The sequence below is a fragment of the Scylla paramamosain genome, chromosome 20, assembly GCF_035594125.1.
Source record: "Scylla paramamosain isolate STU-SP2022 chromosome 20, ASM3559412v1, whole genome shotgun sequence".
In the NCBI taxonomy this organism is placed as follows: domain Eukaryota; kingdom Metazoa; phylum Arthropoda; class Malacostraca; order Decapoda; family Portunidae; genus Scylla; species Scylla paramamosain.
Genome location: NC_087170.1, coordinates 17,268,995 through 17,290,185, shown reverse-complemented (window position 1 = coordinate 17,290,185; position 21,191 = coordinate 17,268,995). Strand labels below are relative to the sequence as shown.

The 21,191-nt window shown below is 40.3% G+C and overlaps 4 protein-coding genes and 1 long non-coding RNA gene across 9 annotated transcripts in view; all 5 read left to right on the top strand.

The window, feature by feature from the left end:
• The first annotated feature begins 1,038 nt into the window (after positions 1–1,038).
• LOC135110504 (cystatin-A-like) lies at positions 1,039–3,714 on the top strand. Its single transcript, XM_064022880.1, has 4 exons — positions 1,039–1,228; positions 1,472–1,575; positions 1,834–1,923; positions 3,077–3,714. Exons 1-4 carry the CDS (start codon positions 1,189–1,191, stop codon positions 3,197–3,199), a joined length of 357 nt encoding a protein of 118 aa, XP_063878950.1. The 5' UTR covers positions 1,039–1,188; the 3' UTR covers positions 3,200–3,714.
• Positions 3,715–5,403: 1,689 nt separating this feature from the next.
• Positions 5,404–10,335, top strand: LOC135110502 (ganglioside GM2 activator-like). Of its 3 annotated transcripts, none has more exons than XM_064022873.1 (7): positions 5,404–5,554; positions 5,824–5,961; positions 6,436–6,592; positions 7,086–7,142; positions 7,595–7,696; positions 7,825–8,001; positions 8,347–10,335. In XM_064022873.1, exons 2-7 carry the CDS (start codon positions 5,849–5,851, stop codon positions 8,503–8,505), a joined length of 765 nt encoding a protein of 254 aa, XP_063878943.1. In that variant the 5' UTR covers positions 5,404–5,554; positions 5,824–5,848; the 3' UTR covers positions 8,506–10,335. The 3 variants fall into 3 exon arrangements, with proteins under 3 accessions (XP_063878943.1, XP_063878945.1, XP_063878944.1); XM_064022875.1 differs by having other exon boundaries at positions 5,417–5,550; XM_064022874.1 differs by having other exon boundaries at positions 5,536–5,664.
• An 863-nt stretch (positions 10,336–11,198) lies between these two features.
• On the top strand, positions 11,199–15,545 carry LOC135110501 (presequence protease, mitochondrial-like). Its single transcript, XM_064022872.1, has 2 exons — positions 11,199–11,444; positions 12,413–15,545. Exons 1-2 carry the CDS (start codon positions 11,303–11,305, stop codon positions 15,346–15,348), a joined length of 3,078 nt encoding a protein of 1,025 aa, XP_063878942.1. The 5' UTR covers positions 11,199–11,302; the 3' UTR covers positions 15,349–15,545.
• Positions 15,546–15,699: 154 nt separating this feature from the next.
• LOC135110503 (adenosine 5'-monophosphoramidase HINT3-like) lies at positions 15,700–19,243 on the top strand. Of its 3 annotated transcripts, none has more exons than XM_064022876.1 (5): positions 15,700–16,298; positions 16,762–16,890; positions 17,292–17,409; positions 17,699–17,892; positions 18,563–19,243. In XM_064022876.1, exons 1-5 carry the CDS (start codon positions 16,188–16,190, stop codon positions 18,599–18,601), a joined length of 591 nt encoding a protein of 196 aa, XP_063878946.1. In that variant the 5' UTR covers positions 15,700–16,187; the 3' UTR covers positions 18,602–19,243. The 3 variants fall into 3 exon arrangements, with proteins under 3 accessions (XP_063878946.1, XP_063878949.1, XP_063878947.1); XM_064022879.1 differs by having other exon boundaries at positions 15,706–16,247; positions 16,774–16,890; XM_064022877.1 differs by having other exon boundaries at positions 15,726–16,247.
• Positions 19,244–20,829: 1,586 nt separating this feature from the next.
• LOC135110776 (uncharacterized) overlaps positions 20,830–21,191 on the top strand; it is a 58,327-nt gene continuing 57,965 nt past the window's right edge. The window contains exon 1 of the long non-coding RNA XR_010273419.1: positions 20,830–20,915. This is a non-coding gene — a long non-coding RNA (uncharacterized LOC135110776). The remainder of the gene's footprint in view (positions 20,916–21,191) is intronic.

Below are 21,191 nucleotides of genomic sequence, written 5' to 3'. Positions count from 1 at the left end.
GAAGTGAGTATTACCAGTTGGCAGTGTCAGTTTTCTGATCCTTCATGTTTTCTGTTATGGCTTAACCTGCATGTTGAACACTAAGAACATGGGGGAAGTGTCCAAACACCCATGAATACAGTGTAGTACTCTGAAGACTGATGCGGAGACCAGACTGCCAGAGAAAGAAATGACATGGAATAGGGACTTTGCTCAAGTGAGTCCCAGTAATTGTAATGTTTTTTTTTTTTTCTCCAGTGTTATTTTGGTGCAGTACACATAATTTGAAAGAGATGTTTTTGTTTCACAGACTTTTTAATTATGAAAAAGGTTTTAACAAATGAAAAATATACTCGAAAATAAATCTCATGAAAGTTTTCTTACCAAACCAGGAGGGGAAAAAATCTGAGATTTTTCAACTTTATATCAAATATTATTTGCAATTTTTCACTGGTGCTAATCATCTTGTAGCAACAAAATAAACCATCTCCTTTGACAATTTCATTACAGACATGCACCATATATATATATATATATATATATATATATATATATATATATATATATATATATATATATATATATATATATATATATATATATATATTATGGCTGTTCCATCTTGCATTTTTTTTACATATGCCATGCATTACAATAGCGAATGAATAACTAGTTGCATGAATACATAATACTAATTTACAACTATTAATCATGCTTTATTAGAATATCGTCACAAAAGTACTCCATCAAGGGTGTTTCACGGATCTGTGCGTTCCTGGGCCCAGTGGTATGAGTTGTAAGGACTAGTAAAGGTAGAGATAAGGAAAAACCTGTTCCCAGGACCTCTGAATAAATTATCCTCTCGGGATATAGGGACACCATACACATGAAAGTTGCTACCTACTCCTGGATGTGGGGATGGATATTTTCCTACACACATTTATGGAGGTGCAGGTAGCAACAGATAGAATGATAAGTTTCCTTCAATGACACAACATCCTGGGGTACATGTTTACTTTACATAACGTGAAGCTGGTGACGCAACCACTCAATGTTACATCCTAAACAGGTGGGAGTGGTGGTAAGGAATGGTAAGGTTCCGGAGGTTCCAAAAGCCACCGAGTCAGCCAGACCTCTTATCGCCGTGGTAGAGAGGAGACCTGTTCTACCTGCCTCCCGTTAGGACCTCGAGACACCCATTCCGCCAAGATGACACTCCGACTGTGCAGCGTCCTCTTCCTAACAACTGGTTTGTTTTGCACCATAACTACCTTGTTCCTCCGCAGCAATCGTGATAAATATATGAACGGCTTCTGGCGTGTGGTGCAGTGGTCATGAAGGATCTTCCCTGCTGGTTGTTCCTCTTAATGTTATTAGGCACAGTGCAGTCAAAATTTATTGTTTAGTTAGTAAGCTCATATCGAACGAGATCGTCAACAATCGCTTTTCGGTAGAGTTGCCAGTTTGTCCCTACCATTATCTCTCCGTTCAGTGCTGGTGGGCGTAAGTGTGGAAGGGATGAGACCAGGAGGTACCTCTGCGGAGAAGCCGCCCACCCCCGAGGTGCAGGCCTTGGTGGACGCCATCAAGCCTCAGGTAAGCCCACGGAACGCAATGCATCCCTCGGTAAAGCTGTCATAAATATATGACATAGATAATATATATATATATATATATATATATATATATATATATATATATATATATATATATATATATATATATATATATATATATATATATATATATATCATAGATAAAAAAATAAATAAATAAACCACTAAAATCTGTTAAAAATAGTCGAAATGAGACTTTAGATCATTTAATTGATAATATTGACTCTCTTATCACCAGGTGGAGGAGAAACTGGGCCGCCAGGTGGACCACATGACACTGCTGAGCTACAAGACGCAAGTCGTGGCTGGGATCAACTACTTTGCCAAGGTAAGGCGTGAAACAAACGATCGAGTGGTAATTACGTGTACTCCTAAAAGATAGTAGTTATTATTTATTAAGTTATTTGCCTCTCTTAAGTTGTATAGATGATTTGTAAGTTAAATTCTGTATGTATTTATAACTCTCTCTCTCTCTCTCTCTCTCTCTCTCTCTCTCTCTCTCTCTCTCTCTCTCTCTCTCTCTCTCTCTCTCTCTCTCTTTTACCTATTCTAGTCACGTACAGTACATGTTCTTCATTAAACATAGCATTCAATTGATTTATTTCTTTGGCAAAGTTACATATATTACTTGTTCGAATGTTTTCGATGTATTTTTTTTTTTGTAGAGAGAAAGAGAGAGAGAGAGAGAGAGAGAGAGAGAGAGAGAGAGAGAGAGAGAGAGAGAGAGATCGGGAATTCCAAATTTAGAAAGGAAGAGTTATTGAGGCCTGGTTTACACTGGTTCGTTTTTACGGATTCCGTCTCCGTACACCGCCCAACAATGACATCACCACCGTTCTGTTCGAGCGACTGTAGTGTGAACCGGGCTCCGTTTCTGCTTCCGCTTGAACGGACGCCGTCAGCGGAACAGATAAACGTACTATAACGACTGCATGTTTTTTCTTCTTCTTTTTGGCTTTCGATTTGATGATGGAACAAAGACATTGTTTATCCTCTGCTACACTTGGCAACGCGTACAGGCCGTGCGGCGGTGCCGTACCAGTCTCTCTCTCTCTCTCTCTCTCTCTCTCTCTCTCTCTCTATATATATATATATATATATATATATATATATATATATATATATATATATATATATATATATATATATATATATATATATATATTTATTTATTTATTTATTTATTGGGAAGGGGCAAATATCAGAATAAAAAAATACAAAAGAATACAAAGGTAAAACAGCAAGGTCCCTATACTGAGCCTAACAAGCTAGGCTGTCTAGTCGTTTGATTACATCACTATAAATTCTATGAGTTGAAGACAAAAGACAGCAAGGTCAAGAAAAGATACCATGCTACTTGGAGGAAGCAATGGAATGTGATAGGAAAGGTTAAAAGAGAAACATGTTACTCTTTATCGAGGGATTGATGTGAAGTGTCTATCTAGTCTATCTGCTGAAGTTGTCTGTCCCTCTGTGCACAGGTGGACATCGGTGAAGACGACGTGGTGCACCTGAGGATTTACAAAGGCTTTGATCAAAACGCGAAGCTGCATGGTATACAGTACCCGAAGGATCGCTCCCATCCCCTCGAATACTTCGCTTAAGGACTTCATGTCTGTCTATCTATCATAGGACTTCTGTAAGTGTTTTAGCTCCTTGTGGGACTATCTTTCAACAGGCTTTTATAATTCTAGAAAGTAATGGGTTTTCAAGAATGTTCCCTGAAGGTTTAACAAAAGTACTGGGATAAATACCCTTGAAAACCCCACTAATCATCGCTGTGGCCTTAGAAAATAGTCCTTATGAAAGTCCAGATGGTTCCTTAATACAGGTCTTTTTGATTTTTGTTGTAATTGTGATGCATTTTAGATCAGTAGGAGCTGAGTGACATTTATATGATTAAAATGCTTTCGTAAGTATGAATAATATGAGGTGCAGGGGTTCTGTGACCTCAGGCTTGCCTCTTCACCCTTTCCCTTGTCACAAAATGCCAGTAAAGTTTAGTAATCTGACTGAAAATTTCACCATCTCATTGTGTGACTGGAGAAGGCGAGGACGCAGCCAAATCAATGGTGGAGGGTGTCATGTAAGAGGCTGAAATAAAACTGCAAATTTAAAACTCGGGTATGCTCTGATGATCCTCAACAGAAGGGAAGATACAGTGGTAGCTTATAAGGTCACCTGTGTTATTTGGGATTTTACTTACCACAAGTTGGCTTTGAGTATTTTCATGATTCAAATACTAGTAAATGGCGAAAAGATACTCATAAAAGCACGACTTATAATCTCTGATGAAAACAGTGTTCCTTGATCGTATCTCTTGTCCAGAGAGAGAGAGAGAGAGAGAGACTTGCAACATAGTCTACAGGATGTGTGTGTGTGTGTGTGTGTGTACTTAGATAAGATGAGGACGCAGCCAATTAAATGGTGGAGGGTGTCATGTAAGAGACAAGTAAAACTGCAGATTGGAAAACTCGGTATACTCTGAGGATCTTAAACAGAAGGAAAGATACAGTAGTAGCTTATAAGGTCACCTGTGATATTTGGGATTTTACACATTTGAACACTCATGCATCCACACAAATCCAGCCACCTCCAAGAAGCAAGCCAAGGCTGTACTAGTGAATCAGTGGACACTCGGAAAATAGAAAATGGATATCACCCTTGGGTACATATAGAATAAATGAAAGAATAAAAAGATGACATGGTGTGTTACGGTGCACTAAGCCTTACCACTGATCTCTCTCTCTCTCTCTCTCTCTCTCTCTCTCTCTCTCTCTCTCTCTCTGTGTGTGTGTGTGTGTGTGTGTCATAAAATGGCAAAAAAAAAAAAAAAAACAGGATGTGTCTTGAGACCTCCCTCTTGCAGGAGTCCAAGTTATAGGAAGGAGGAAATATAGAAGCAGGCAGGGAAAGCACTTTACCAGAGAAAGGCGTGAATGATTTAGAGTACTGGTTAACTCTAGCATTAGGTGGACAGAATAAGGGTGAGAGAAAGAAGAGTCTTGTGTAGCGATGCCGCTTGAGGAGAGGAGGCATGCAATTAGTAAGATCAGAAGAGCAGTTAGCATGAATATAACGGTAGAAGATAGCAAGAGATGCAACACGACAGAGGTGAGAAAGAGGCTGAAGGCAGTCAGTTAGAAGAAAGGAGTAGGTAAAACGAAAAGCTTTTGATTCCACCCTAAATAAAATAGCGGTATTAGTGGAACCCCCAAAAAGTTATGTATGGACAATTCATAGATAACTAATAGAGCCATGACAAGCTATTCTTCACCATTTCATTCTTCTTATTCGAAAATTCTGACATTAAATAAAAGATAGTAAAATAAAATAAAATAAAATAAAATAAAATAAAAATTCACACAAAAAAAGACAAGCAAACTTAAAGAAAAAAAAAAGTGGGGGAAATATTACACGTATGGCCACCTAACTTCTGCAAAAGTTATAAGCAGATTGAATAAAAAATGTTATTATTAGTTGTAATCGTCTTTAAAGACGATTACAACTAATAATATTTCTGTTCTCTCCGAGAACGAGAGGAGGGAGGAGGAAGAGGATGAGGAGACACGAAAACTAGGCAATGATGATAATAAGGTGGAAACAAGTGGAGGAGGATGAAGACGAGGTGAATGTATGTGCGCGGAACAAACTTATATAACACCAATAATAACTGCCTATTGACCATTAACCATATAATAAGCAAATACGCGTTTTCATATTAAATTTTCAGTGTGTGTGCGTGTGCGTGTGTGTGTGTGTGTGTGTGAAAAGTCGTAAGTCACAAGGCCAAGTGATCAGCTGACCGAAATGTAAACAGTAAACAAAGACGATAGGACGCGGAGACAGAGGAAAGTATATGTGTCGCATAAGTGCCCTTATCACTATAGATACACTCCCAGCGGCTTGTCATGAGGTGGATTTTGGCCCATGTAGTGTCGTTCATGATATAAAGGCAGGTCTGTGTAAGCTTGGGTCCGGATAATAGTACCAGACGCACTGTGTAGCCTTGGTGGCTGGTTGGTTTGCTCAGTGTGTTTGTTGAGGGAGGAACTTCTCATTGTTTGCTGTACGTATACTGGGAACGATTGCTACTTGTGGTATGCAATTTCTCTCTCTCTCTCTCTCTCTCTCTCTCTCTCTCTCTCTCTCTCTCTCTCTCTCTCTCTCTCCTAAGATGCGTTTGTGACCATCTTATTTACATAAAGTTAATTGTAAGTTGCCACAGGTCATTCCAATGGTGAGGAGGGACAATGAAGATCCAATTTGGAGAGAAGGGTGAGGTGTCCTGGGATGTCCTGGTGGAAACACTCGGGGCTGAGGAGCTGAAGGATGACCGCCACCACATATCCTCCTGCAAAGAGCGGTAAGGGAAGGGAACGTTGGTGTTGTGTGACGAACCTTTCTTGGTGATAACTTATCATATTTGTTATGTTCAGAGAGAGAGAGAGAGAGAGAGAGAGAGAGAGAGAGAGAGAGTCTTTTCTTAGTTTAGTTTGGATATCCCCATCTCTCTCTCTCTCTCTCTCTCTCTCTCTCTCTCTCTCTCTCTCTTATCTTCACATGACAGAACTGTGGAATATATGTTAAGTTCTGATTTCACAATGAAATAGTGTCATTACTTATACTTTGATCACTTCCTCTGTGATTGTTGTATCTTTATGGACTGTGTCCTTAAATGTTTTGAAAATATAGCAATTTAATGTCTGAAAAGAGGAAAATTGCTCTTGGCATTAGATATAAGCATAACTTTCCTGATTTTTACTGTTGTGATATTCAGTGTATAATAAATAGAACAGTTTAGAATTTAGCAGTTTATGAGCAACACTTCACACTGCAGGTTCTGGAGGCAGTGCTGCATGGGATCACGGCTGACACTGGCCTTTGTAGTGAGTGTGGTGACCCTCACACAGGTCTGGCTCCTCCTCTACCTGCTCAGTACCTGGGATGCTACAAGTCCATCCACACACCTTGTTTACATTGATGATTTAGGGAATGTAAGTGAAAAATTTTAGTGTGTTCTTTCATATTTTTTCCTTTTATGTGAATGCATGGTTTTATTAGCTTATGCAGGACATAGATGTAAGGGAATATTTTCATGAACAATGATGCATAAACTCCAGTGAAATGTATTAACTTAATTAAATATATATGTTTCATGATGAATTATGACCAGTATATGTTTTTTTTTCATAAAGTAATAATCCCTTAATGATGTGTAAATATATGCAGGTGTGGTGACTGTTACAGAGAGGAAGACTTAGAATGATTAAGTTTGTTTGTGAATTTTAGTTATAAGTGATTACAGTTTGCAGAATGTGGAAATAAGATGTTGGGAGAGGAATGAACATTTGCCTACACATACACAGCTGCTCATCATAAACACAGAAGACTCATTCTATGTCTTCATAATTTGGCACATTAGATCTGTGAAGAGTTCTGGGTAAGCACTAAGGTGAAGATTTTAACTTTGCCTTTTGTTTTGCACAGGAGCGCCACATACATTTCTCGTGGTCAAACTGTGGCAGTGAATCAGACCCAGTGCAGGTAACTACTTGCTTTGTATGTTCAGTGAAATAAACAAATATCTCCACTTCCCCCTGCCAGGCTTCAGTCAAAGTGGATGTGACCAGTTTTGGTAGCTTTATGAAGTATGAATTGCTTATTTCACTATGATAATAATATTGATTGCTTGTAGTTGTATGCAGCCATGCAATTATGATGATAGGGACAGCAATCACTTGGGTCACTCAGTTGTGTGATGTTTTTAAGACCTTATTGCGTGCTTTTCATGTAATGCCAGTATCCTATTGTCTTTCTTAAAGTACAATAGAACCATTAGGACTTTAGAGCCCATCTTTTTATGTTTTCATGGGATATATAACTTGCACCTTGAAACAAAGATCCCATATTTACTGTCCACCCACATTTTCACTTACACAGGCTTACATTGCTATTTTAAATGTGAACATGAAACTAATCTTTGCTTAATCTTCCAGCTCAAGCAGCTCCAGGTGACCCCAGACCCAGTGCTGATCGACAGCAACATCACCCTCACCCTGAATGCATACCTGGATCGCTTCCTTGATGCTCCCATCTTGGTATGTGAACCTGTGAATAAAGGCTTCATGAATGACTACCTTCACTTATACTCATTTTTTATTTTTATTTTTTTATTTTGCTTTGTATGTTCAGTGAAATAAACAAATATCTCCACTTCCCTTGCCAGGCTTCAGTCAAAGTGGAGCGCAAGATGGGGTGGTTTTGGGTGGAGATCCCCTGTGTGGATGGCCTGGGGTCCTGCCATTACAAGGATGTATGTCAGCTGTCTCCCTTTGTGGCCCCTGAACCATGTCCTGACCCCTTTCCTAGATTTGGACTGCCTTGCCGGTGTCCTGTTAAGAAGGTGAGTGATTTGTCCTTCCATATCAACTCTTATATCAACTGTTTGTCAGGCCATATAAAGCATGAGGTGTGCTGTGGGACTCAATGTTTGTCTCTCTATGTTGTAATAATTTAGTAAGTAATTAAATTTTTTTCCTTCATTTCCCTTCTCTCATGCAAGAATTCATCATTACAAATTGGAAAACCATTCATGGAAAGGTTTATAATTCTCTTTAGTAGAACTCTATTCGTACGTGATGTGATATTTTTCCTTCATTTCTCTACTGTTGCACAAGAATTCATGCACTGTTGTGAACCAGAAAAAGTGAGCATGGAAAGTTACACTATTCTTTTCCTACTCTACCAGGGCCAGTACAAGGTGAGAGGAGGAGTGTTTAGCATTCCAGAGCTTATCAAGTATATCCCTGCCTGGCTTGTCTCTGGGGATTACTATGTCCATGCCACTGCTCAGAAGAAAGGTGTGTCACTTGGATGCTACAACCTTTATGTCTCGGTGTCCTACTAAACCATGGCACATCCCTTACATTCTCCTGCCTGTGGGTGAAGGGCATGCTAGATACTCAGGTTTATGTGGCAGTTGCTCAGAGAGAATTTTACCTGGTGTAGTTAGTGGTTACTCTCTAATCTTATTATATTCCTATATGAAGGTTGTTTTTGTCGTCAGATTTGCTTTGGATCATAATTATGTGTTACATGATAGTTATTTTGTTAATGTGTATGTGTTACTGGTTGTTAAATGTGATGATGGGTGGACTTTCTTGCATGTGCATTAATATAGTTTTATATAATCTGTAAACATGTTATTGATACTTGTATGTGTGATGACAAGTATGATGCCCATTTTTCAACACAACGTTTTATAATAGTAGCAGCTTTATTATAGAAAGTCTCATATTACTTGAGACTAAAGCTGTCAGTATTCCAATTGCCATATTGTACTTTAAAGAGAAGGTTATAACATATTTTATCAGGTTTTTCTCAGTGACACAGCAGTCTTCTGCTGTAACCCATTACTACTCAGGATGTGAGCCAAACTTTATACAGAGAGGGTTGTTTACTTAGTTCCATTGCCTGTATGTGTATTTAAGATATAACCAGAGGTGAACAGAGTTATTTGAAAAAAAAAAAAAATTATTTATCAATTTTTTTTACTGAATTGGCAACATTGCTGCTCTACCTAACTCGTGAAATTTTATGTAATTTTAATCACTTTCATAGTTGCTTCAGTACAAGATACTTTAATACAAAAAGCAATCATTTGTGAGAATTATTATGATTAATGTTGAGAAAAATTGGATGTTATTTTGAGTTGTGGAATATTTAGATAGATACAAAATAAACAGTACACAGTAGTAATTTTACCATGTACAAAAGATGATCAGGGTATGCAGATGTCTTGTTTCAGTGACCCATTTATAAAGAGTGTAGAGTATGTATATGTATATATAGAAATGGAGATGAAAAGATAAAGAAGTGAAACTAGTATTACTGATAGCCTCCCTCATTCTTAGGAAGGCATGGATTGAGGAGATAGATAAAAGCTGTGACAGTCAAGCGGGAAATTCAGCTTTTCTTGAAGTTTAGAAATGAGTGGTATTAGTTGTATTTTAGCAGTTTTAGATCTGGTGTCAGTCTGACTATAAGAAGGGAATATCTGATGTGTGTGAGTCCTGGGTTCTCCAGTGATCTCCACAAATCCTTGTATAACCCGAGACATGCTATGTGATAATTTACATAATAGTATATAAGTTAATTTCCTTTGAACTTAATAATGATCAGGTAAGCAGTACATATATTATTGATGTTTGTGAATTAATGTGTAGATATTAAGTCAAATGTGCCTTATAAATAATAATGGAAACATTAACCTGTGGAGCAATCAAGAGACTTTAAAAGATGGCACTGATGTATTCAGACCAATCTTAATCTTAAGTGTCGTAAACACTGGGTTTTATTGCCACTACATGTGTAGGTGGCAAGATCCCCAAAGGTTCCTTTTTATGAATATGTCTGTTGTGATAAAGCTTTCATGTGAGATAATGAGAGTATATGCTTGTTCGTGATTACCCTATCAGTGAAGAGAGAAATTCTCACATATGAATGTTCAGATGTGTGTATGCTGTTTAGCATTAGAATTAATCTAGCAGGATTAACATTTTCATACATGGCAAAATTCAAGCCCATATGATATTTTACAGTATCTTATGAAAGATTATTATGTACTTAGCCTAACAATATATTGGTGGATATATATGTTAACTATTAGGGTATGGTTTGCTTGTACTATAATGGAGTTGGAAATAAATTCACATGACATATGTGAAGCTGACTTGGATGTATGTGTTATTATGTATGTATATATATGTCCTGAAGTACATAGAGTTCTCTTACACATCAAATCCTATGACAGTACAGCATACACTATTCCATCGCGTTGAAAGGGAATGAAATCTGTTTATGATCTATAAGAAAGTGCTTCCATGAGGATATTTTTGTCTGCCAATGAAGTATGGATTATCTGCGTGAATACCTGTATAATGTTATAGAATTAAATTATCTAGTGTTATATGTGTAATATGATGCTGGTGGCCACGTGATCTTGTGCATGAGAGCATATGCAAATCACGAGTCCTTTGTGACCTCTGCTTGGACTGCATATGATACTTTTCCTCCTTCGCTGTCCTTGATTCTGCAGCTTTCTTTGCTTGTTGTATTATATATGAGATAGTTTAACCCAATACTTATTTCAGTGACAGCAAAGGAGGAAAAAAATATTATATGCAGTCCATGCTGAGGTCACAAAGAACTATGATTCGCATATGAACACACTCCATTTTAATGCATTACCAACAAATAAAGAAACAAAATAATTTATGGAGCTGATAGTTGCGCAATAGTCATCTTTTCTTAATCATTCCTCAGCCTCTCTCCTGTCGTATAATAAAAGGCTGACATTGAACAATGAAAGGAAATTTGCAAATAAAGATAATGTAAAAGAAGTGCATGAAAGAAAAAAAAACTTACTTAAAGGCAAGTATCTACGTAGAAGTGTATGGGGAGGCAATACTTGAATAGTAGGTAAATAAAAAAAAAATTACATTATAAAAACAACCGGAAATGGGTGAAATAGAGAGGAAATCCATGAAATAAGGTAGTTAAATGTACGACAAACTAAACCTTAGAGAGAGAGAGAGAGAGAGAGAGAGAGAGGACACAGGAGGAAGAAGAGGCAGGTTTGTTTACATCACCCAGCACACATCACTGCCCATGTGAGGCACAGCAATACTGTGCTGTGTAGCGTGATGCGAGCAGCTACCTGTGGGAAAATGACTATCTCCACATTACTACGGTCGCTGGTGTCCAAGGGCAGAGTGGTGGCCCGCGGGTACTGGCGTGGGGCGGCGTCACTGGTGGCAACCCCCGGCAGGAGCGGCGCGGTGGGAGGTGAGGGAGTGTGGTGAAGGGTGATGCAACACTCGGGGTGGGTGCTTTCTCCGCACAAGTAGGGATTAATTACACATCAGTATTCACATAGCTACACATGTTCACATAGCTACACATTAATATCGTGCTGTTTACTCGTGCATACATAATTATTCATTAATATCAGGAAATTCTAGAACTTGCCTGCTTCTGTATTTCTTCCTTCCTTCCTTTGACTTGAACTCTTTAAAGAGGGAGGTTTCAAGACACTTATCCTCCAATTTGCTTTTCGTTAGGGATTGTCACCTCAGTGGGCTCTTTTTTTTTTTTTTTGTTGCCCTTGGCCAACACCCCTCATACATAAAGATAAGTAAATAAATAGGTAAATAAAATATTGTGCTCTCCACATAACTATACACCTTTCTCTTGCCTAAAAAGCATATTGCTAAAGACATGTAGTGAAAATAATTGAAGTTTAAGAAAGATAGCTATGAATAAATGTTCATGTTCTAATATCACTAGCTGGTGCTTTCTTGGCATACCTGGAGATTAACTACATACCCCTATTATTGTGCCCTTTTCATGTGGACTTTCATAACATGTATATTTATGGGGAGGTTGTATGACAGCAAAAACACCAGAAAATTTACAGATTTATATGTGTCTCACTTGGTTCTCTTACCTGGTGTGCATGCTGATGCCGGCACTGAGGAGCAGGCATTGGAAGCCACACTCTGCTAATGCATTTGCCCTGCTTAATATAAGAAATAACACAAAGATAAAATGAGTAAATAAATAAAAATAAAATAAAAATAGAGGTCAGATCTCTTTCCATATTTTTCTGATATTGGTTAATGAATAGATTCTAAGTACAAACATCTCTTTTATTATACTATTGAGATATGTAGTGTTATTATGCAAAGTATTTTTTTTTATAATTTATATAAGTATATATAAATGGACTTATGTGTTAATTTCTTACTTCTCAGTGGTTACAAAGGAGGCAGTCCTAGCAGAGTTTCCAGTGGGGCGAGAAATCTCTGGTTTTGTGGTGAAAGAGGTACAGGAAGTCCCTGAACTTCACCTCACAGCACTCCGCCTTGAGCACCAAGGCACCGGTGCTGACTACCTTCACATAGCTCGTGCTGATCCCAACAATGTGTTCTGTGTGGGTTTTCGCACAACCCCCATGGACTCCACAGGGGTGCCCCATATCCTGGAGCACACAGTTCTCTGTGGCAGTGAGAAGTTCCCGTGCAGAGATCCCTTCTTCAAGATGCTGAACCGTTCCCTCTCCACTTTTATGAATGCTATGACAGGCAGTGATTTTACCATCTACCCATTCTCCACACAACATCCAGTCGACTTCAGGAATCTCATGTCTGTGTACATGGATGCTGTGTTCAAGCCCAATCTTTCTGAGATGGACTTCTTGCAGGAGGGCTGGAGGCTGGAGCACCAGGATGTCGAGGACCAGTCCTCCCCCATTGTGTTCAAGGGTGTGGTGTTCAATGAGATGAAGGGTGTGTTTGCTGACTCCCAGCGGCTGTTCATGCAGAAGCTTCAAAATGGTGTCCTTCCATCACACACCTATGGGGTGGTGTCGGGCGGGGACCCTCTAGTTATTCCAAAGCTAACGTGGGAGCAACTCAAGCAGTTCCATGCATACCACTATCATCCTAGCAATGCACACTTCTTCACCTATGGAGACCAGCCTCTTGTCAATCATCTACAGTTCATACATGAAAATTATCTGAGCCACTACAACAAAATTGACCCTAAAACAGAAGTGCCAGAAGAACCCAGGTGGAAAGAACCTCGATCTGCTCATGTGGCTTGTGGCTTTGATCCTCTGGCTAGTGTAGATGCACAGAATAGTATTGCAGTGTCTTATAAATTAGTTGACATCACTGATACTTTTGAAACATTGGTATTAGCTATTCTAGGAGACCTCTTGACCAGTGGACCTAATGCTCCTTTCTATAAGGCTTTATTGGAGCCTGGGCTTGGCTCCGGTTTCTCTCCATCGTCAGGCTATGATGGCCACACAAGAAGCACAGTCTTTACTGTGGGGCTTCAGGGAGTCAAGAACCAGGATGTAGAGAAGATCAAGACCATCATAGAGGAGACCTTAGATAAAATCATAGAGGAAGGGTTTCCTGCTGAGCGTGTGGAGTCTGTGCTGCACAATATTGAACTTGGCTTGAAGCACCAAGCCTCCAACTTTGGCCTCACACTTGCCATGAATCTTACCCCACTCTGGAACCTGGATGGTGATCCCATTGATGGCCTGCTCATCAACAGTAAGATAGACAAGTTTAGGAAATGCTTAGCAGAAAATCCCAAGTTCCTCCAAGAGAAGGTGAAGGAACACTTTAAGGAAAATCCCCACAAGTATACACTGACCATGGCACCACAGGAGGGATATGATGACAACCTGCAGAGTCTTGAAGAAGCTCAACTTAAGGAGAAGGTTGCTGCTCTGACCCCAGAGGAGCGTGCAAGAATCTGGGAGCTTGGACACACACTGGCTAAGAAGCAGGAGGAGGAAGAGGACTTGTCAGTTCTTCCAACTCTGCAGGTGTCTGACATCCCTCGTAATGTGGTGCCAGTTCCTGTCACCATGCAGACTCTTGGTGATGGAGTGCAGGTGCAGGCCTGTGATTGCCCCACCAATGATCTCACTTACTTCTCAGCTGTCCTCAGCACCAGGGACGTAAGTGAGGAACTGCGACCCCTGGTGCCTCTCCTGTGTGGTGTGCTGACACGCATGGGGGCAGGGGACATGGATTTCCGGCAGCTAGACCAAGCAGCTGAGCTGGTGTCTGGCGGCTTGGGAGTCTCCCCTCACACTTGCTTCCACCCTGTTAATGCCATGCAGTATGAGGAAGGCATTGTGCTCTCCTCACACTGCCTCAACACAAATTTGCAGAAAATGATGGACCTTTGGGAACGCATTTTCAATGAAACAAGATTTGATGACTTACAGCGGTTTAATACACTTGTCAGCATGATTGCCACTGAACAGGCCAATAGTCTGGTCTACTCAGGCCATCAGTATGCCATGACTGCTGCTGCTGCTTCCACCAGCTATCTATCATCCCTGGCTGAAAACTGGGGTGGGCTGTCCCAGTTGCGCCGCATGAAGGCTCTCAGTGAGACCCAGGACTTGACACCAACACTGGAGAGCCTCAGAGAACTGGCTGGGCAACTGTTGAACCGGCAGGGCATGAGAGTGGCCATTAACACTACACCAAACCACCATGCCACTGCGCTGAGCACCATAGAGGGGTTCCTGAAGGGCCTAGATGGCACTCCTGTCATCTCAACTCTGTGCACTATTCCTCAAACCTTCAGCCCCCACACCTGCAAGACTCACTGTGTCTTTCCATTCCCCATTAACTTTGCTTCCAAAGCTTTCCCTGGTGTGCCCTATGCCCACCCAGATGCTGGTGCTCTGAGGGTCCTGGCACGGGTCATGTTTCGCTTCCTCCATAGAGAGATTCGGGAAAAGGGAGGAGCATACGGTGGAGGAGCGAAGGCTGATGCTGGTGGGACATTTGGCTTCTTCAGTTACCGTGACCCTCACTCCACCCAGACGCTGGCGGTCTTTGATGCGGCTGTGGAGTGGGTGCTGTCTGGAGGCTTCAGTGAGCGGGACGTGGCTGAGGCCAAGCTTGGAGTGTTCCAGGCGGTGGATGCACCCATCTCGCCAGGCTCCCAGGGTAGGCGTCGCTTCCTGGCCCACATCACCGATGAGCTGTTTGCCGACCACCGGCGGCTGGTACTGGATGTGGCCCCCCAGGACCTGGTGAGGGTGGCCCGCATGTACCTCAAGGATGGTCCTGTGGAGGGTGCCTGCCTCATTGGTCCCCAGAATGTTGATCTGGAAAATGATCCATTCTGGAACACAATCCAGGGATAAAGTTGCCAGTGAGTTAAGGTACTTTAGGTAGTCATGTATTTGTTGTTTGCACATGTGATAAGGGAAGTTGTGTGACTGAAAATTTAGTTTCAGTAATTCAAGCTGTAAATATGTATATAATTGAATTATCTATCTGTCCAGTCATAACAGTTGTTGATATTAGGGGATAAGACTTTATGAATAAACTGTTGTTGGAACTGTTATTTGAATCACACAGATGGTTAGTGTACATATACGTACACACACATGGTATGATGCTGATGGGGTGACAATACATGACGTACAATATAATTATGATATACAAAGGTAAGTAGAAGTGCTTAACAAGTAAACTTAATGTACACAGTAAATTTAATTCATTAGGTTCATTCCCTGAACAGCCTATGGAGAAAAGCTGCTGAATAGTGAATGAAGGTAGAGCTTACTAAACCAAAATGCTCTTGGTCTCAAGTTCTAGAATGGGAAGAGATAATTATGTAGCTGGTAAGAGTTGATGCATAATTTTTAGATGATGTAATAAAGAGCAGAGGAAAGACAAATAAACCTTGAACAATTATATGATCATCTACATTATGAGTGATGTACTTCAATATTTCCTGTGCCAATTTTCAGAATGGGCAGAGATAACTGTGTAACTGATAAGACAGTTAATGCAAAATTATTAGTCAAAGACTCTTGTATCTTAAACATATACTGAGGTTAAGAAATACATTAATTTTGCCAATATTCAATAACACCCCCCTTTTAACTTTTTCGCTGTCTGTTACCGAGTGACTGGAATGGTAACTCGTTGAAAAGCGTGTAAACAAAGGCCATCCCGCTGCCAGTGCCGGGTGTTGATGGGACGGCCTCACTTCAGTGCCTTGTGCCTCACTGACAGGGTGTACAGGATTGCTAAGGTGAGACTATGTGCTCTGACTACCTTCCTGGACTATTCAGCAAGTGTGTGGGTGTGTACTTGTGGTAGTGTGTGGTGAGGGGAGGTCAGGGTGTGGTAAGGCGCGGTCTTCAGGCTTGGGGGTGGGGGAAGCGTGGTGGGCTGAAAGTAATGTTGACTGACCATTGTGACTTTATTTATTTATGTGAGAGACGGCAGAGGGTTAGCTAGGTCAGAGTAAACCAACTCGGACCATTCTGAAATACCAATACCAACACGCCAGGTATGTGGTGTCACTCCATGCTCCCGCTCAGTCAGAGGTTGCTTTCTGGTTGGTTATTCACACTTTCTCATTATTGTCTGGTTGCTGGTTTTGTGGCCTGTTCGTGGTCTGTTGCTCTGTTACTCACTTCTTGGGCCGGGACATGGTGTCAGGTTTTCATCCTTACCATTAAGATAATCATATAATCATGTCACAGTTGAACATTTTTGAGTGAGTACTATTGTTAGTGGAATTGAGAACTATACATTTCCAGGCCAACTTCAAGACCATGAGTGCTTCTCCATCCTCTGAGTTGCCCCAGACACAGAACACTCCTCAGCGCGCCAAGTGCCTGTTCTGTCGGATATGCGATGGCCTGGAGCCAAGCAATATTGTGCACCAGGTTTGTGCTGGTATTCTTTTACATGGTTTTCTGTTTTAATTATCTAGGAGGATACTTTTGTTTTTTCCTTATCATCTAGGCTTTATAAATATGGTTATGTAGTGACTGCTGTGTATGGGTGACTGTTCTAAGTTATTCATTTTTATAGGTTTCAGCTACTATGATCTTTCACATGTTAGTATTTTCTACCTATTTTTTTCTCCCTCATTATCCAGGCCCTTTACTATTTTGATGATTGTGATAATGTAATTTCAAATTAGTTAAGCATAAGTTTTTGTAATTTAGATTAAATTATACTGTATCACTTCAGGTTAGCTTAGATAAGTTTGGTCTGCATAGTTTGTTAGTATTACACTACTTTTGATTAAGTCTCCCATAGCACCTAACACTCCCCACCACAGGATGAAGAGTTTGTGGTGTTCCCTGACATCCGGCCGGCAGCGCCTCATCACTATCTAGTGTTGACGCGGGAGCACATCACTGATGCTAAGTGCCTCACCAAGGAGCACATCCCCATGGGTGAGGCAACTGCTCCTTTCCTGTTTGCACCACAGAATGCATAGGAGTCAGGTTGTAATAGAGCTGTGTGACTGCCTGTTGAGGATGGTGTTTGTCTCTATGAGTACTAGGTGTTTACTTTCTAATATTTGTTTATTGGCTTTATCTTTGATAATGCTTATACAGGTCATAATATAAACATTTCATTGCATATAATCTAATCTTCATGATCAGTTTTCAGTTTGTGTGTACAGAAGAAAAAGAAACCTGCCTATATTTAATTTTTCTCTTCTTCACCTTCTCTTGGTAGTGGAGAAGATGATTGCTCTGAGCAAGGAGGTCTTGATTACACAGGGTGGCTCAACAGACACAGCAAGGTTAGGCTTCCACTGGCCGCCCTTCCACTCAGTAAGCCACCTGCACCTGCACATCATCGCCCCCGAGAGTGAAATGGGGTTGATAGGCCGGGCCATGTTCAAGTCCAGCTCCTTCTGGTTTGTGACGGTGAGCCTCTTGATGTGTTGCTGGGGTGAAATAAAAGTGAAAAGTGGTGGAAATATGGTGAAAGGGTTGGAAAATAAAGTTGTCTTGGGTCTCTTCTATATCTTCAAGCAGGATGTGTTTTAGATGAGGGCACAGGGAGCAATGCATCACCAAAATTTTCACTTACCCCCCATATGCAAAATAAAAAAAAAAAAATATTACAGGTACATTTTAGTCAACCATTTGTGATGTCACAGAATTAAGCCTCATGACCCTGGATCCACAAACTGTATGTTTGGGAACCATATAGTGCTGTGAGGTAATGAAATATAAAACAATCAGGTCTGGCACAAAAAATCACGCAACAAACGAATTTCATTTAAAGCTGAGATTGTGGTTGCAGTTGCTGCCAGCTGGCCTGCTGCCATGCCAGCTGTACAAGCAAATCATGACATTGGGTTATTTAAATGAAAGCAAAACACTTATGTGACTATAATTCAGTTTAGACTTTTCCCTCTAAAAAACAATCCAATTAGTCTGTGGTGAATATTTGTTCATAATTATAGTGTGACTTTCTGTTTGAAAATATTCTCATAATCTTCAGTAAGTATTATTATTGTGCACCTAAACTTCACTTCATATCTCATTCCTATCTGACAGATGCTAATATTTCTCTTTGTTCCTCACACAGCCAGAGAAGGTGATAGAACAGCTGCAGAAGAAGGCCTAGTGTTCACCGGTGGTTGGCTGTCTATGGACCAGCCTTCTGTTAGTGGCTGTGTGATGTGTAACCAAATGTCAGGAAATTTTAGGTGGGGGGAGGCCAAAGTAACAAATGGTGAGGTGAATCTGATGACACAAGACTTGCTCACAGGTAGAATAGGAGAATGGCTGTGTGTGTGTGTAATAATGCTGGAGATTATTAATGACATATGGTAACTTAGATGATGGGTGGACAATGACAATGTTACAAGTAGATTTTTGTTTTCTTTTTTACATAAAGATATACTTGATTGTGTAATGAGCTAGTCCTTCAGGTGTAGGATGCAGGAAGAGAAGGGTGAGGTGATGGCTTTGGCTTGAGCAGTGAGTGGTGCCTGCTAAGTGGGGGTTTTCCATACGTAATTTACGAATTCGCACATATTCCATTATATTCGATATGCATGTTTCAGAGGCATTATGCTTGCAGTTCTGTAGGTGTACATAGGTTGTTGTTATTGGTATTTTGATTCCTAGGTGCTTCTAGTTACTAATCAGGGGATGTATGTTGTTTGATGGGCATTGTTATTGTAGGGGGTTAGTAAGAAAAGTTATATTTTTGTGTAGATTAGTAATTTTCCTCCTTCAAAACCAAAATAAAAAGATAATGGGCTTTGTTTATTCTGAAGTCCCCTGCATACCCAGGACTCACCAGGAGGAGTATTGTGTGAATGGTGAGACAGCAGCCAACTTGTTATTATGAATTTCATGTTGGGTTCTGTCAAGCGAAAGCTGTGATAGTGCCTCCTGACCTGTGCACCAGAGGACCAATAACTGCCTCTCATGGATGCCCACAACTCACCAATGTGTACACAGAATTATTAATGTGACCGTCTTGGTGGAGGATGTAGGGATAAGTATATGAGGTCTGTTCAAAAAGTATCCAGTGTCAGGTCAGGGAGCAGTAAGTGACCTGCATCCTTGTGACCTGAGTTCGAGCCTGACTAGAAGCTGCCCATTTTTCAAGGTAATGTTAAGTGACTGAAGAATACTATTATTGTGTTAAGTGTTGATACTAGAGAGAGAGAGAGAGAGAGAGAGAGAGACAGTAAATTTTCTCTCTCTCTCTCTCTCTCTCTCTCAAAGTTCACGAGTACAAGAAAGCGGCAAAAGATAAATGACAAAGGAAGAGAGAGAGAGAGAGAGAATAAGGTAATTATTTGGCGCGTAAAATAAACAACCATTGACTGTTGGAAGGCCTGACCAATCACAGGAGCTCTATCATCCTCACTTCGCTCAGAGACCTTGGTAATTTCCTTGATGATTAAATATTACTGCTCGTGAAGCTTTGCAGTCTGAATATATGTCATTATGCTTTCTTTTGTTTTATTACTGATGGAATATTGCTTGAGTTAGGTCAGGGGAGTACAAAACGGGAGATTACCCTGCGACTTAAGTGCATTTATTTACCTCAGGAGAAGCAAGAAGCGGCGGGTGTTCTCTTTGTGAGCTCACAATATCATCCTTGTTCTCATGTATAAAAGGATTTAGCACCATAATTACCATGTACATAATTTGCTAAAGGGCATGTGCTTTGATTGATGGCTACACGGCGTAATGGTAGTGTGTGGTGTAGTAATAACGAGCGATTTTAATGAGGTGGTTTAAGTAGTTCAGCTTGAGTTCGGCCAGATAAATACTGCAAGGAAAGTACTACAGGGAACGGTACCCAACGACTTAACTTGAATTACCTCTCGGGTTTCTTTACTTCAAGAAAAGGAAAACGTGGAGATTTAACAATATTAACCTTGTTCACATGTTTTTAAGACATTTAATATCTTAATTATCATGCACATAAGTGGGTAAGGGTACGTGGTTTGATTGATGGATACAAGGCGTACTGGTAGTGTGTGTTGTAGTGATAACAAGCGATTCTAATGAGGTGGTTCAAGGATTCTCTTATGTTTCAAAGGCATTTAATATCATACTCATAACTACCATGCACGTAAGTGGCTAAGGAGTCCGTACTTTGATGGTTACATGGCGTGCCGGAAGTGTGGTGTAGGGATAACAAGCGATTATGATAAACCAATTCAAGGACTCGTTCTATATAGTCAATGAATGTTTCTCTCCCTAACTTTGAATTTACAAGTTTAGTGAATGGAAAAAAAAAGTTAGATTACACAAAATTTGAGATGGAGGGGTATAGGAGAAGGTATGATAGGAGAAAAATGAAATATCTGACTGCCTCCTTTACATTGTGCGCCGTTAGAGGGTGTTCACTGCATCCGACTATTCGGTGAAGGAAAGAGAAAGGAACTGTGTAATAGAAGAATCAGAGACAAGTGAGAAGCCTAGTACTGGTTGTGGTACCTGCTACCTGTATATAATCTGGTGTTCTTGGTTATTAATGATACACCACTATTTGATTAAAAAAATACGTAATAAAGGAATGAGAGAAGTGAAAAGCCTTGTTGTTATGACAGCTTCCTGTTAATAACCTGGCGTTCCTAAGGGTGTTAATGACATACTGCTGTATATACAAAGAACACCGCGCTACCGTTAAATAAGATCAAGAATGACTAAGGAAAGCAATAGATTAGTGATGTAAGGGTGGTAAG

Bases quoted from the DNA above. Each gene is read 5' to 3' on its own strand.
- LOC135110504 (XM_064022880.1), top strand. From the start codon at position 1,189: ATGACACTCCGACTGTGCAGCGTCCTCTTCCTAACAACTG. The intron at 1,229-1,471 runs GTTTGTTTTGCA...CTCTCCGTTCAG, and splicing joins CGTCCTCTTCCTAACAACTG to TGCTGGTGGGCGTAAGTGTG. The intron at 1,924-3,076 runs GTAAGGCGTGAA...CTCTGTGCACAG, and splicing joins GGATCAACTACTTTGCCAAG to GTGGACATCGGTGAAGACGA.
- LOC135110502 (XM_064022873.1), top strand. From the start codon at position 5,849: ATGAAGATCCAATTTGGAGAGAAGGGTGAGGTGTCCTGGGATGTCCTG. The intron at 6,593-7,085 runs GTAAGTGAAAAA...TGTTTTGCACAG, and splicing joins ACATTGATGATTTAGGGAAT to GAGCGCCACATACATTTCTC. The intron at 7,143-7,594 runs GTAACTACTTGC...TTAATCTTCCAG, and splicing joins GTGAATCAGACCCAGTGCAG to CTCAAGCAGCTCCAGGTGAC.
- LOC135110501 (XM_064022872.1), top strand. From the start codon at position 11,303: ATGCGAGCAGCTACCTGTGGGAAAATGACTATCTCCACATTACTACGG. The intron at 11,445-12,412 runs GTGAGGGAGTGT...CTTACTTCTCAG, and splicing joins CAGGAGCGGCGCGGTGGGAG to TGGTTACAAAGGAGGCAGTC.
- LOC135110503 (XM_064022876.1), top strand. From the start codon at position 16,188: ATGGGACGGCCTCACTTCAGTGCCTTGTGCCTCACTGACAGGGTGTAC. The intron at 16,299-16,761 runs GTGTGTACTTGT...ATACATTTCCAG, and splicing joins ACTATTCAGCAAGTGTGTGG to GCCAACTTCAAGACCATGAG. The intron at 16,891-17,291 runs GTTTGTGCTGGT...TCCCCACCACAG, and splicing joins CAAGCAATATTGTGCACCAG to GATGAAGAGTTTGTGGTGTT.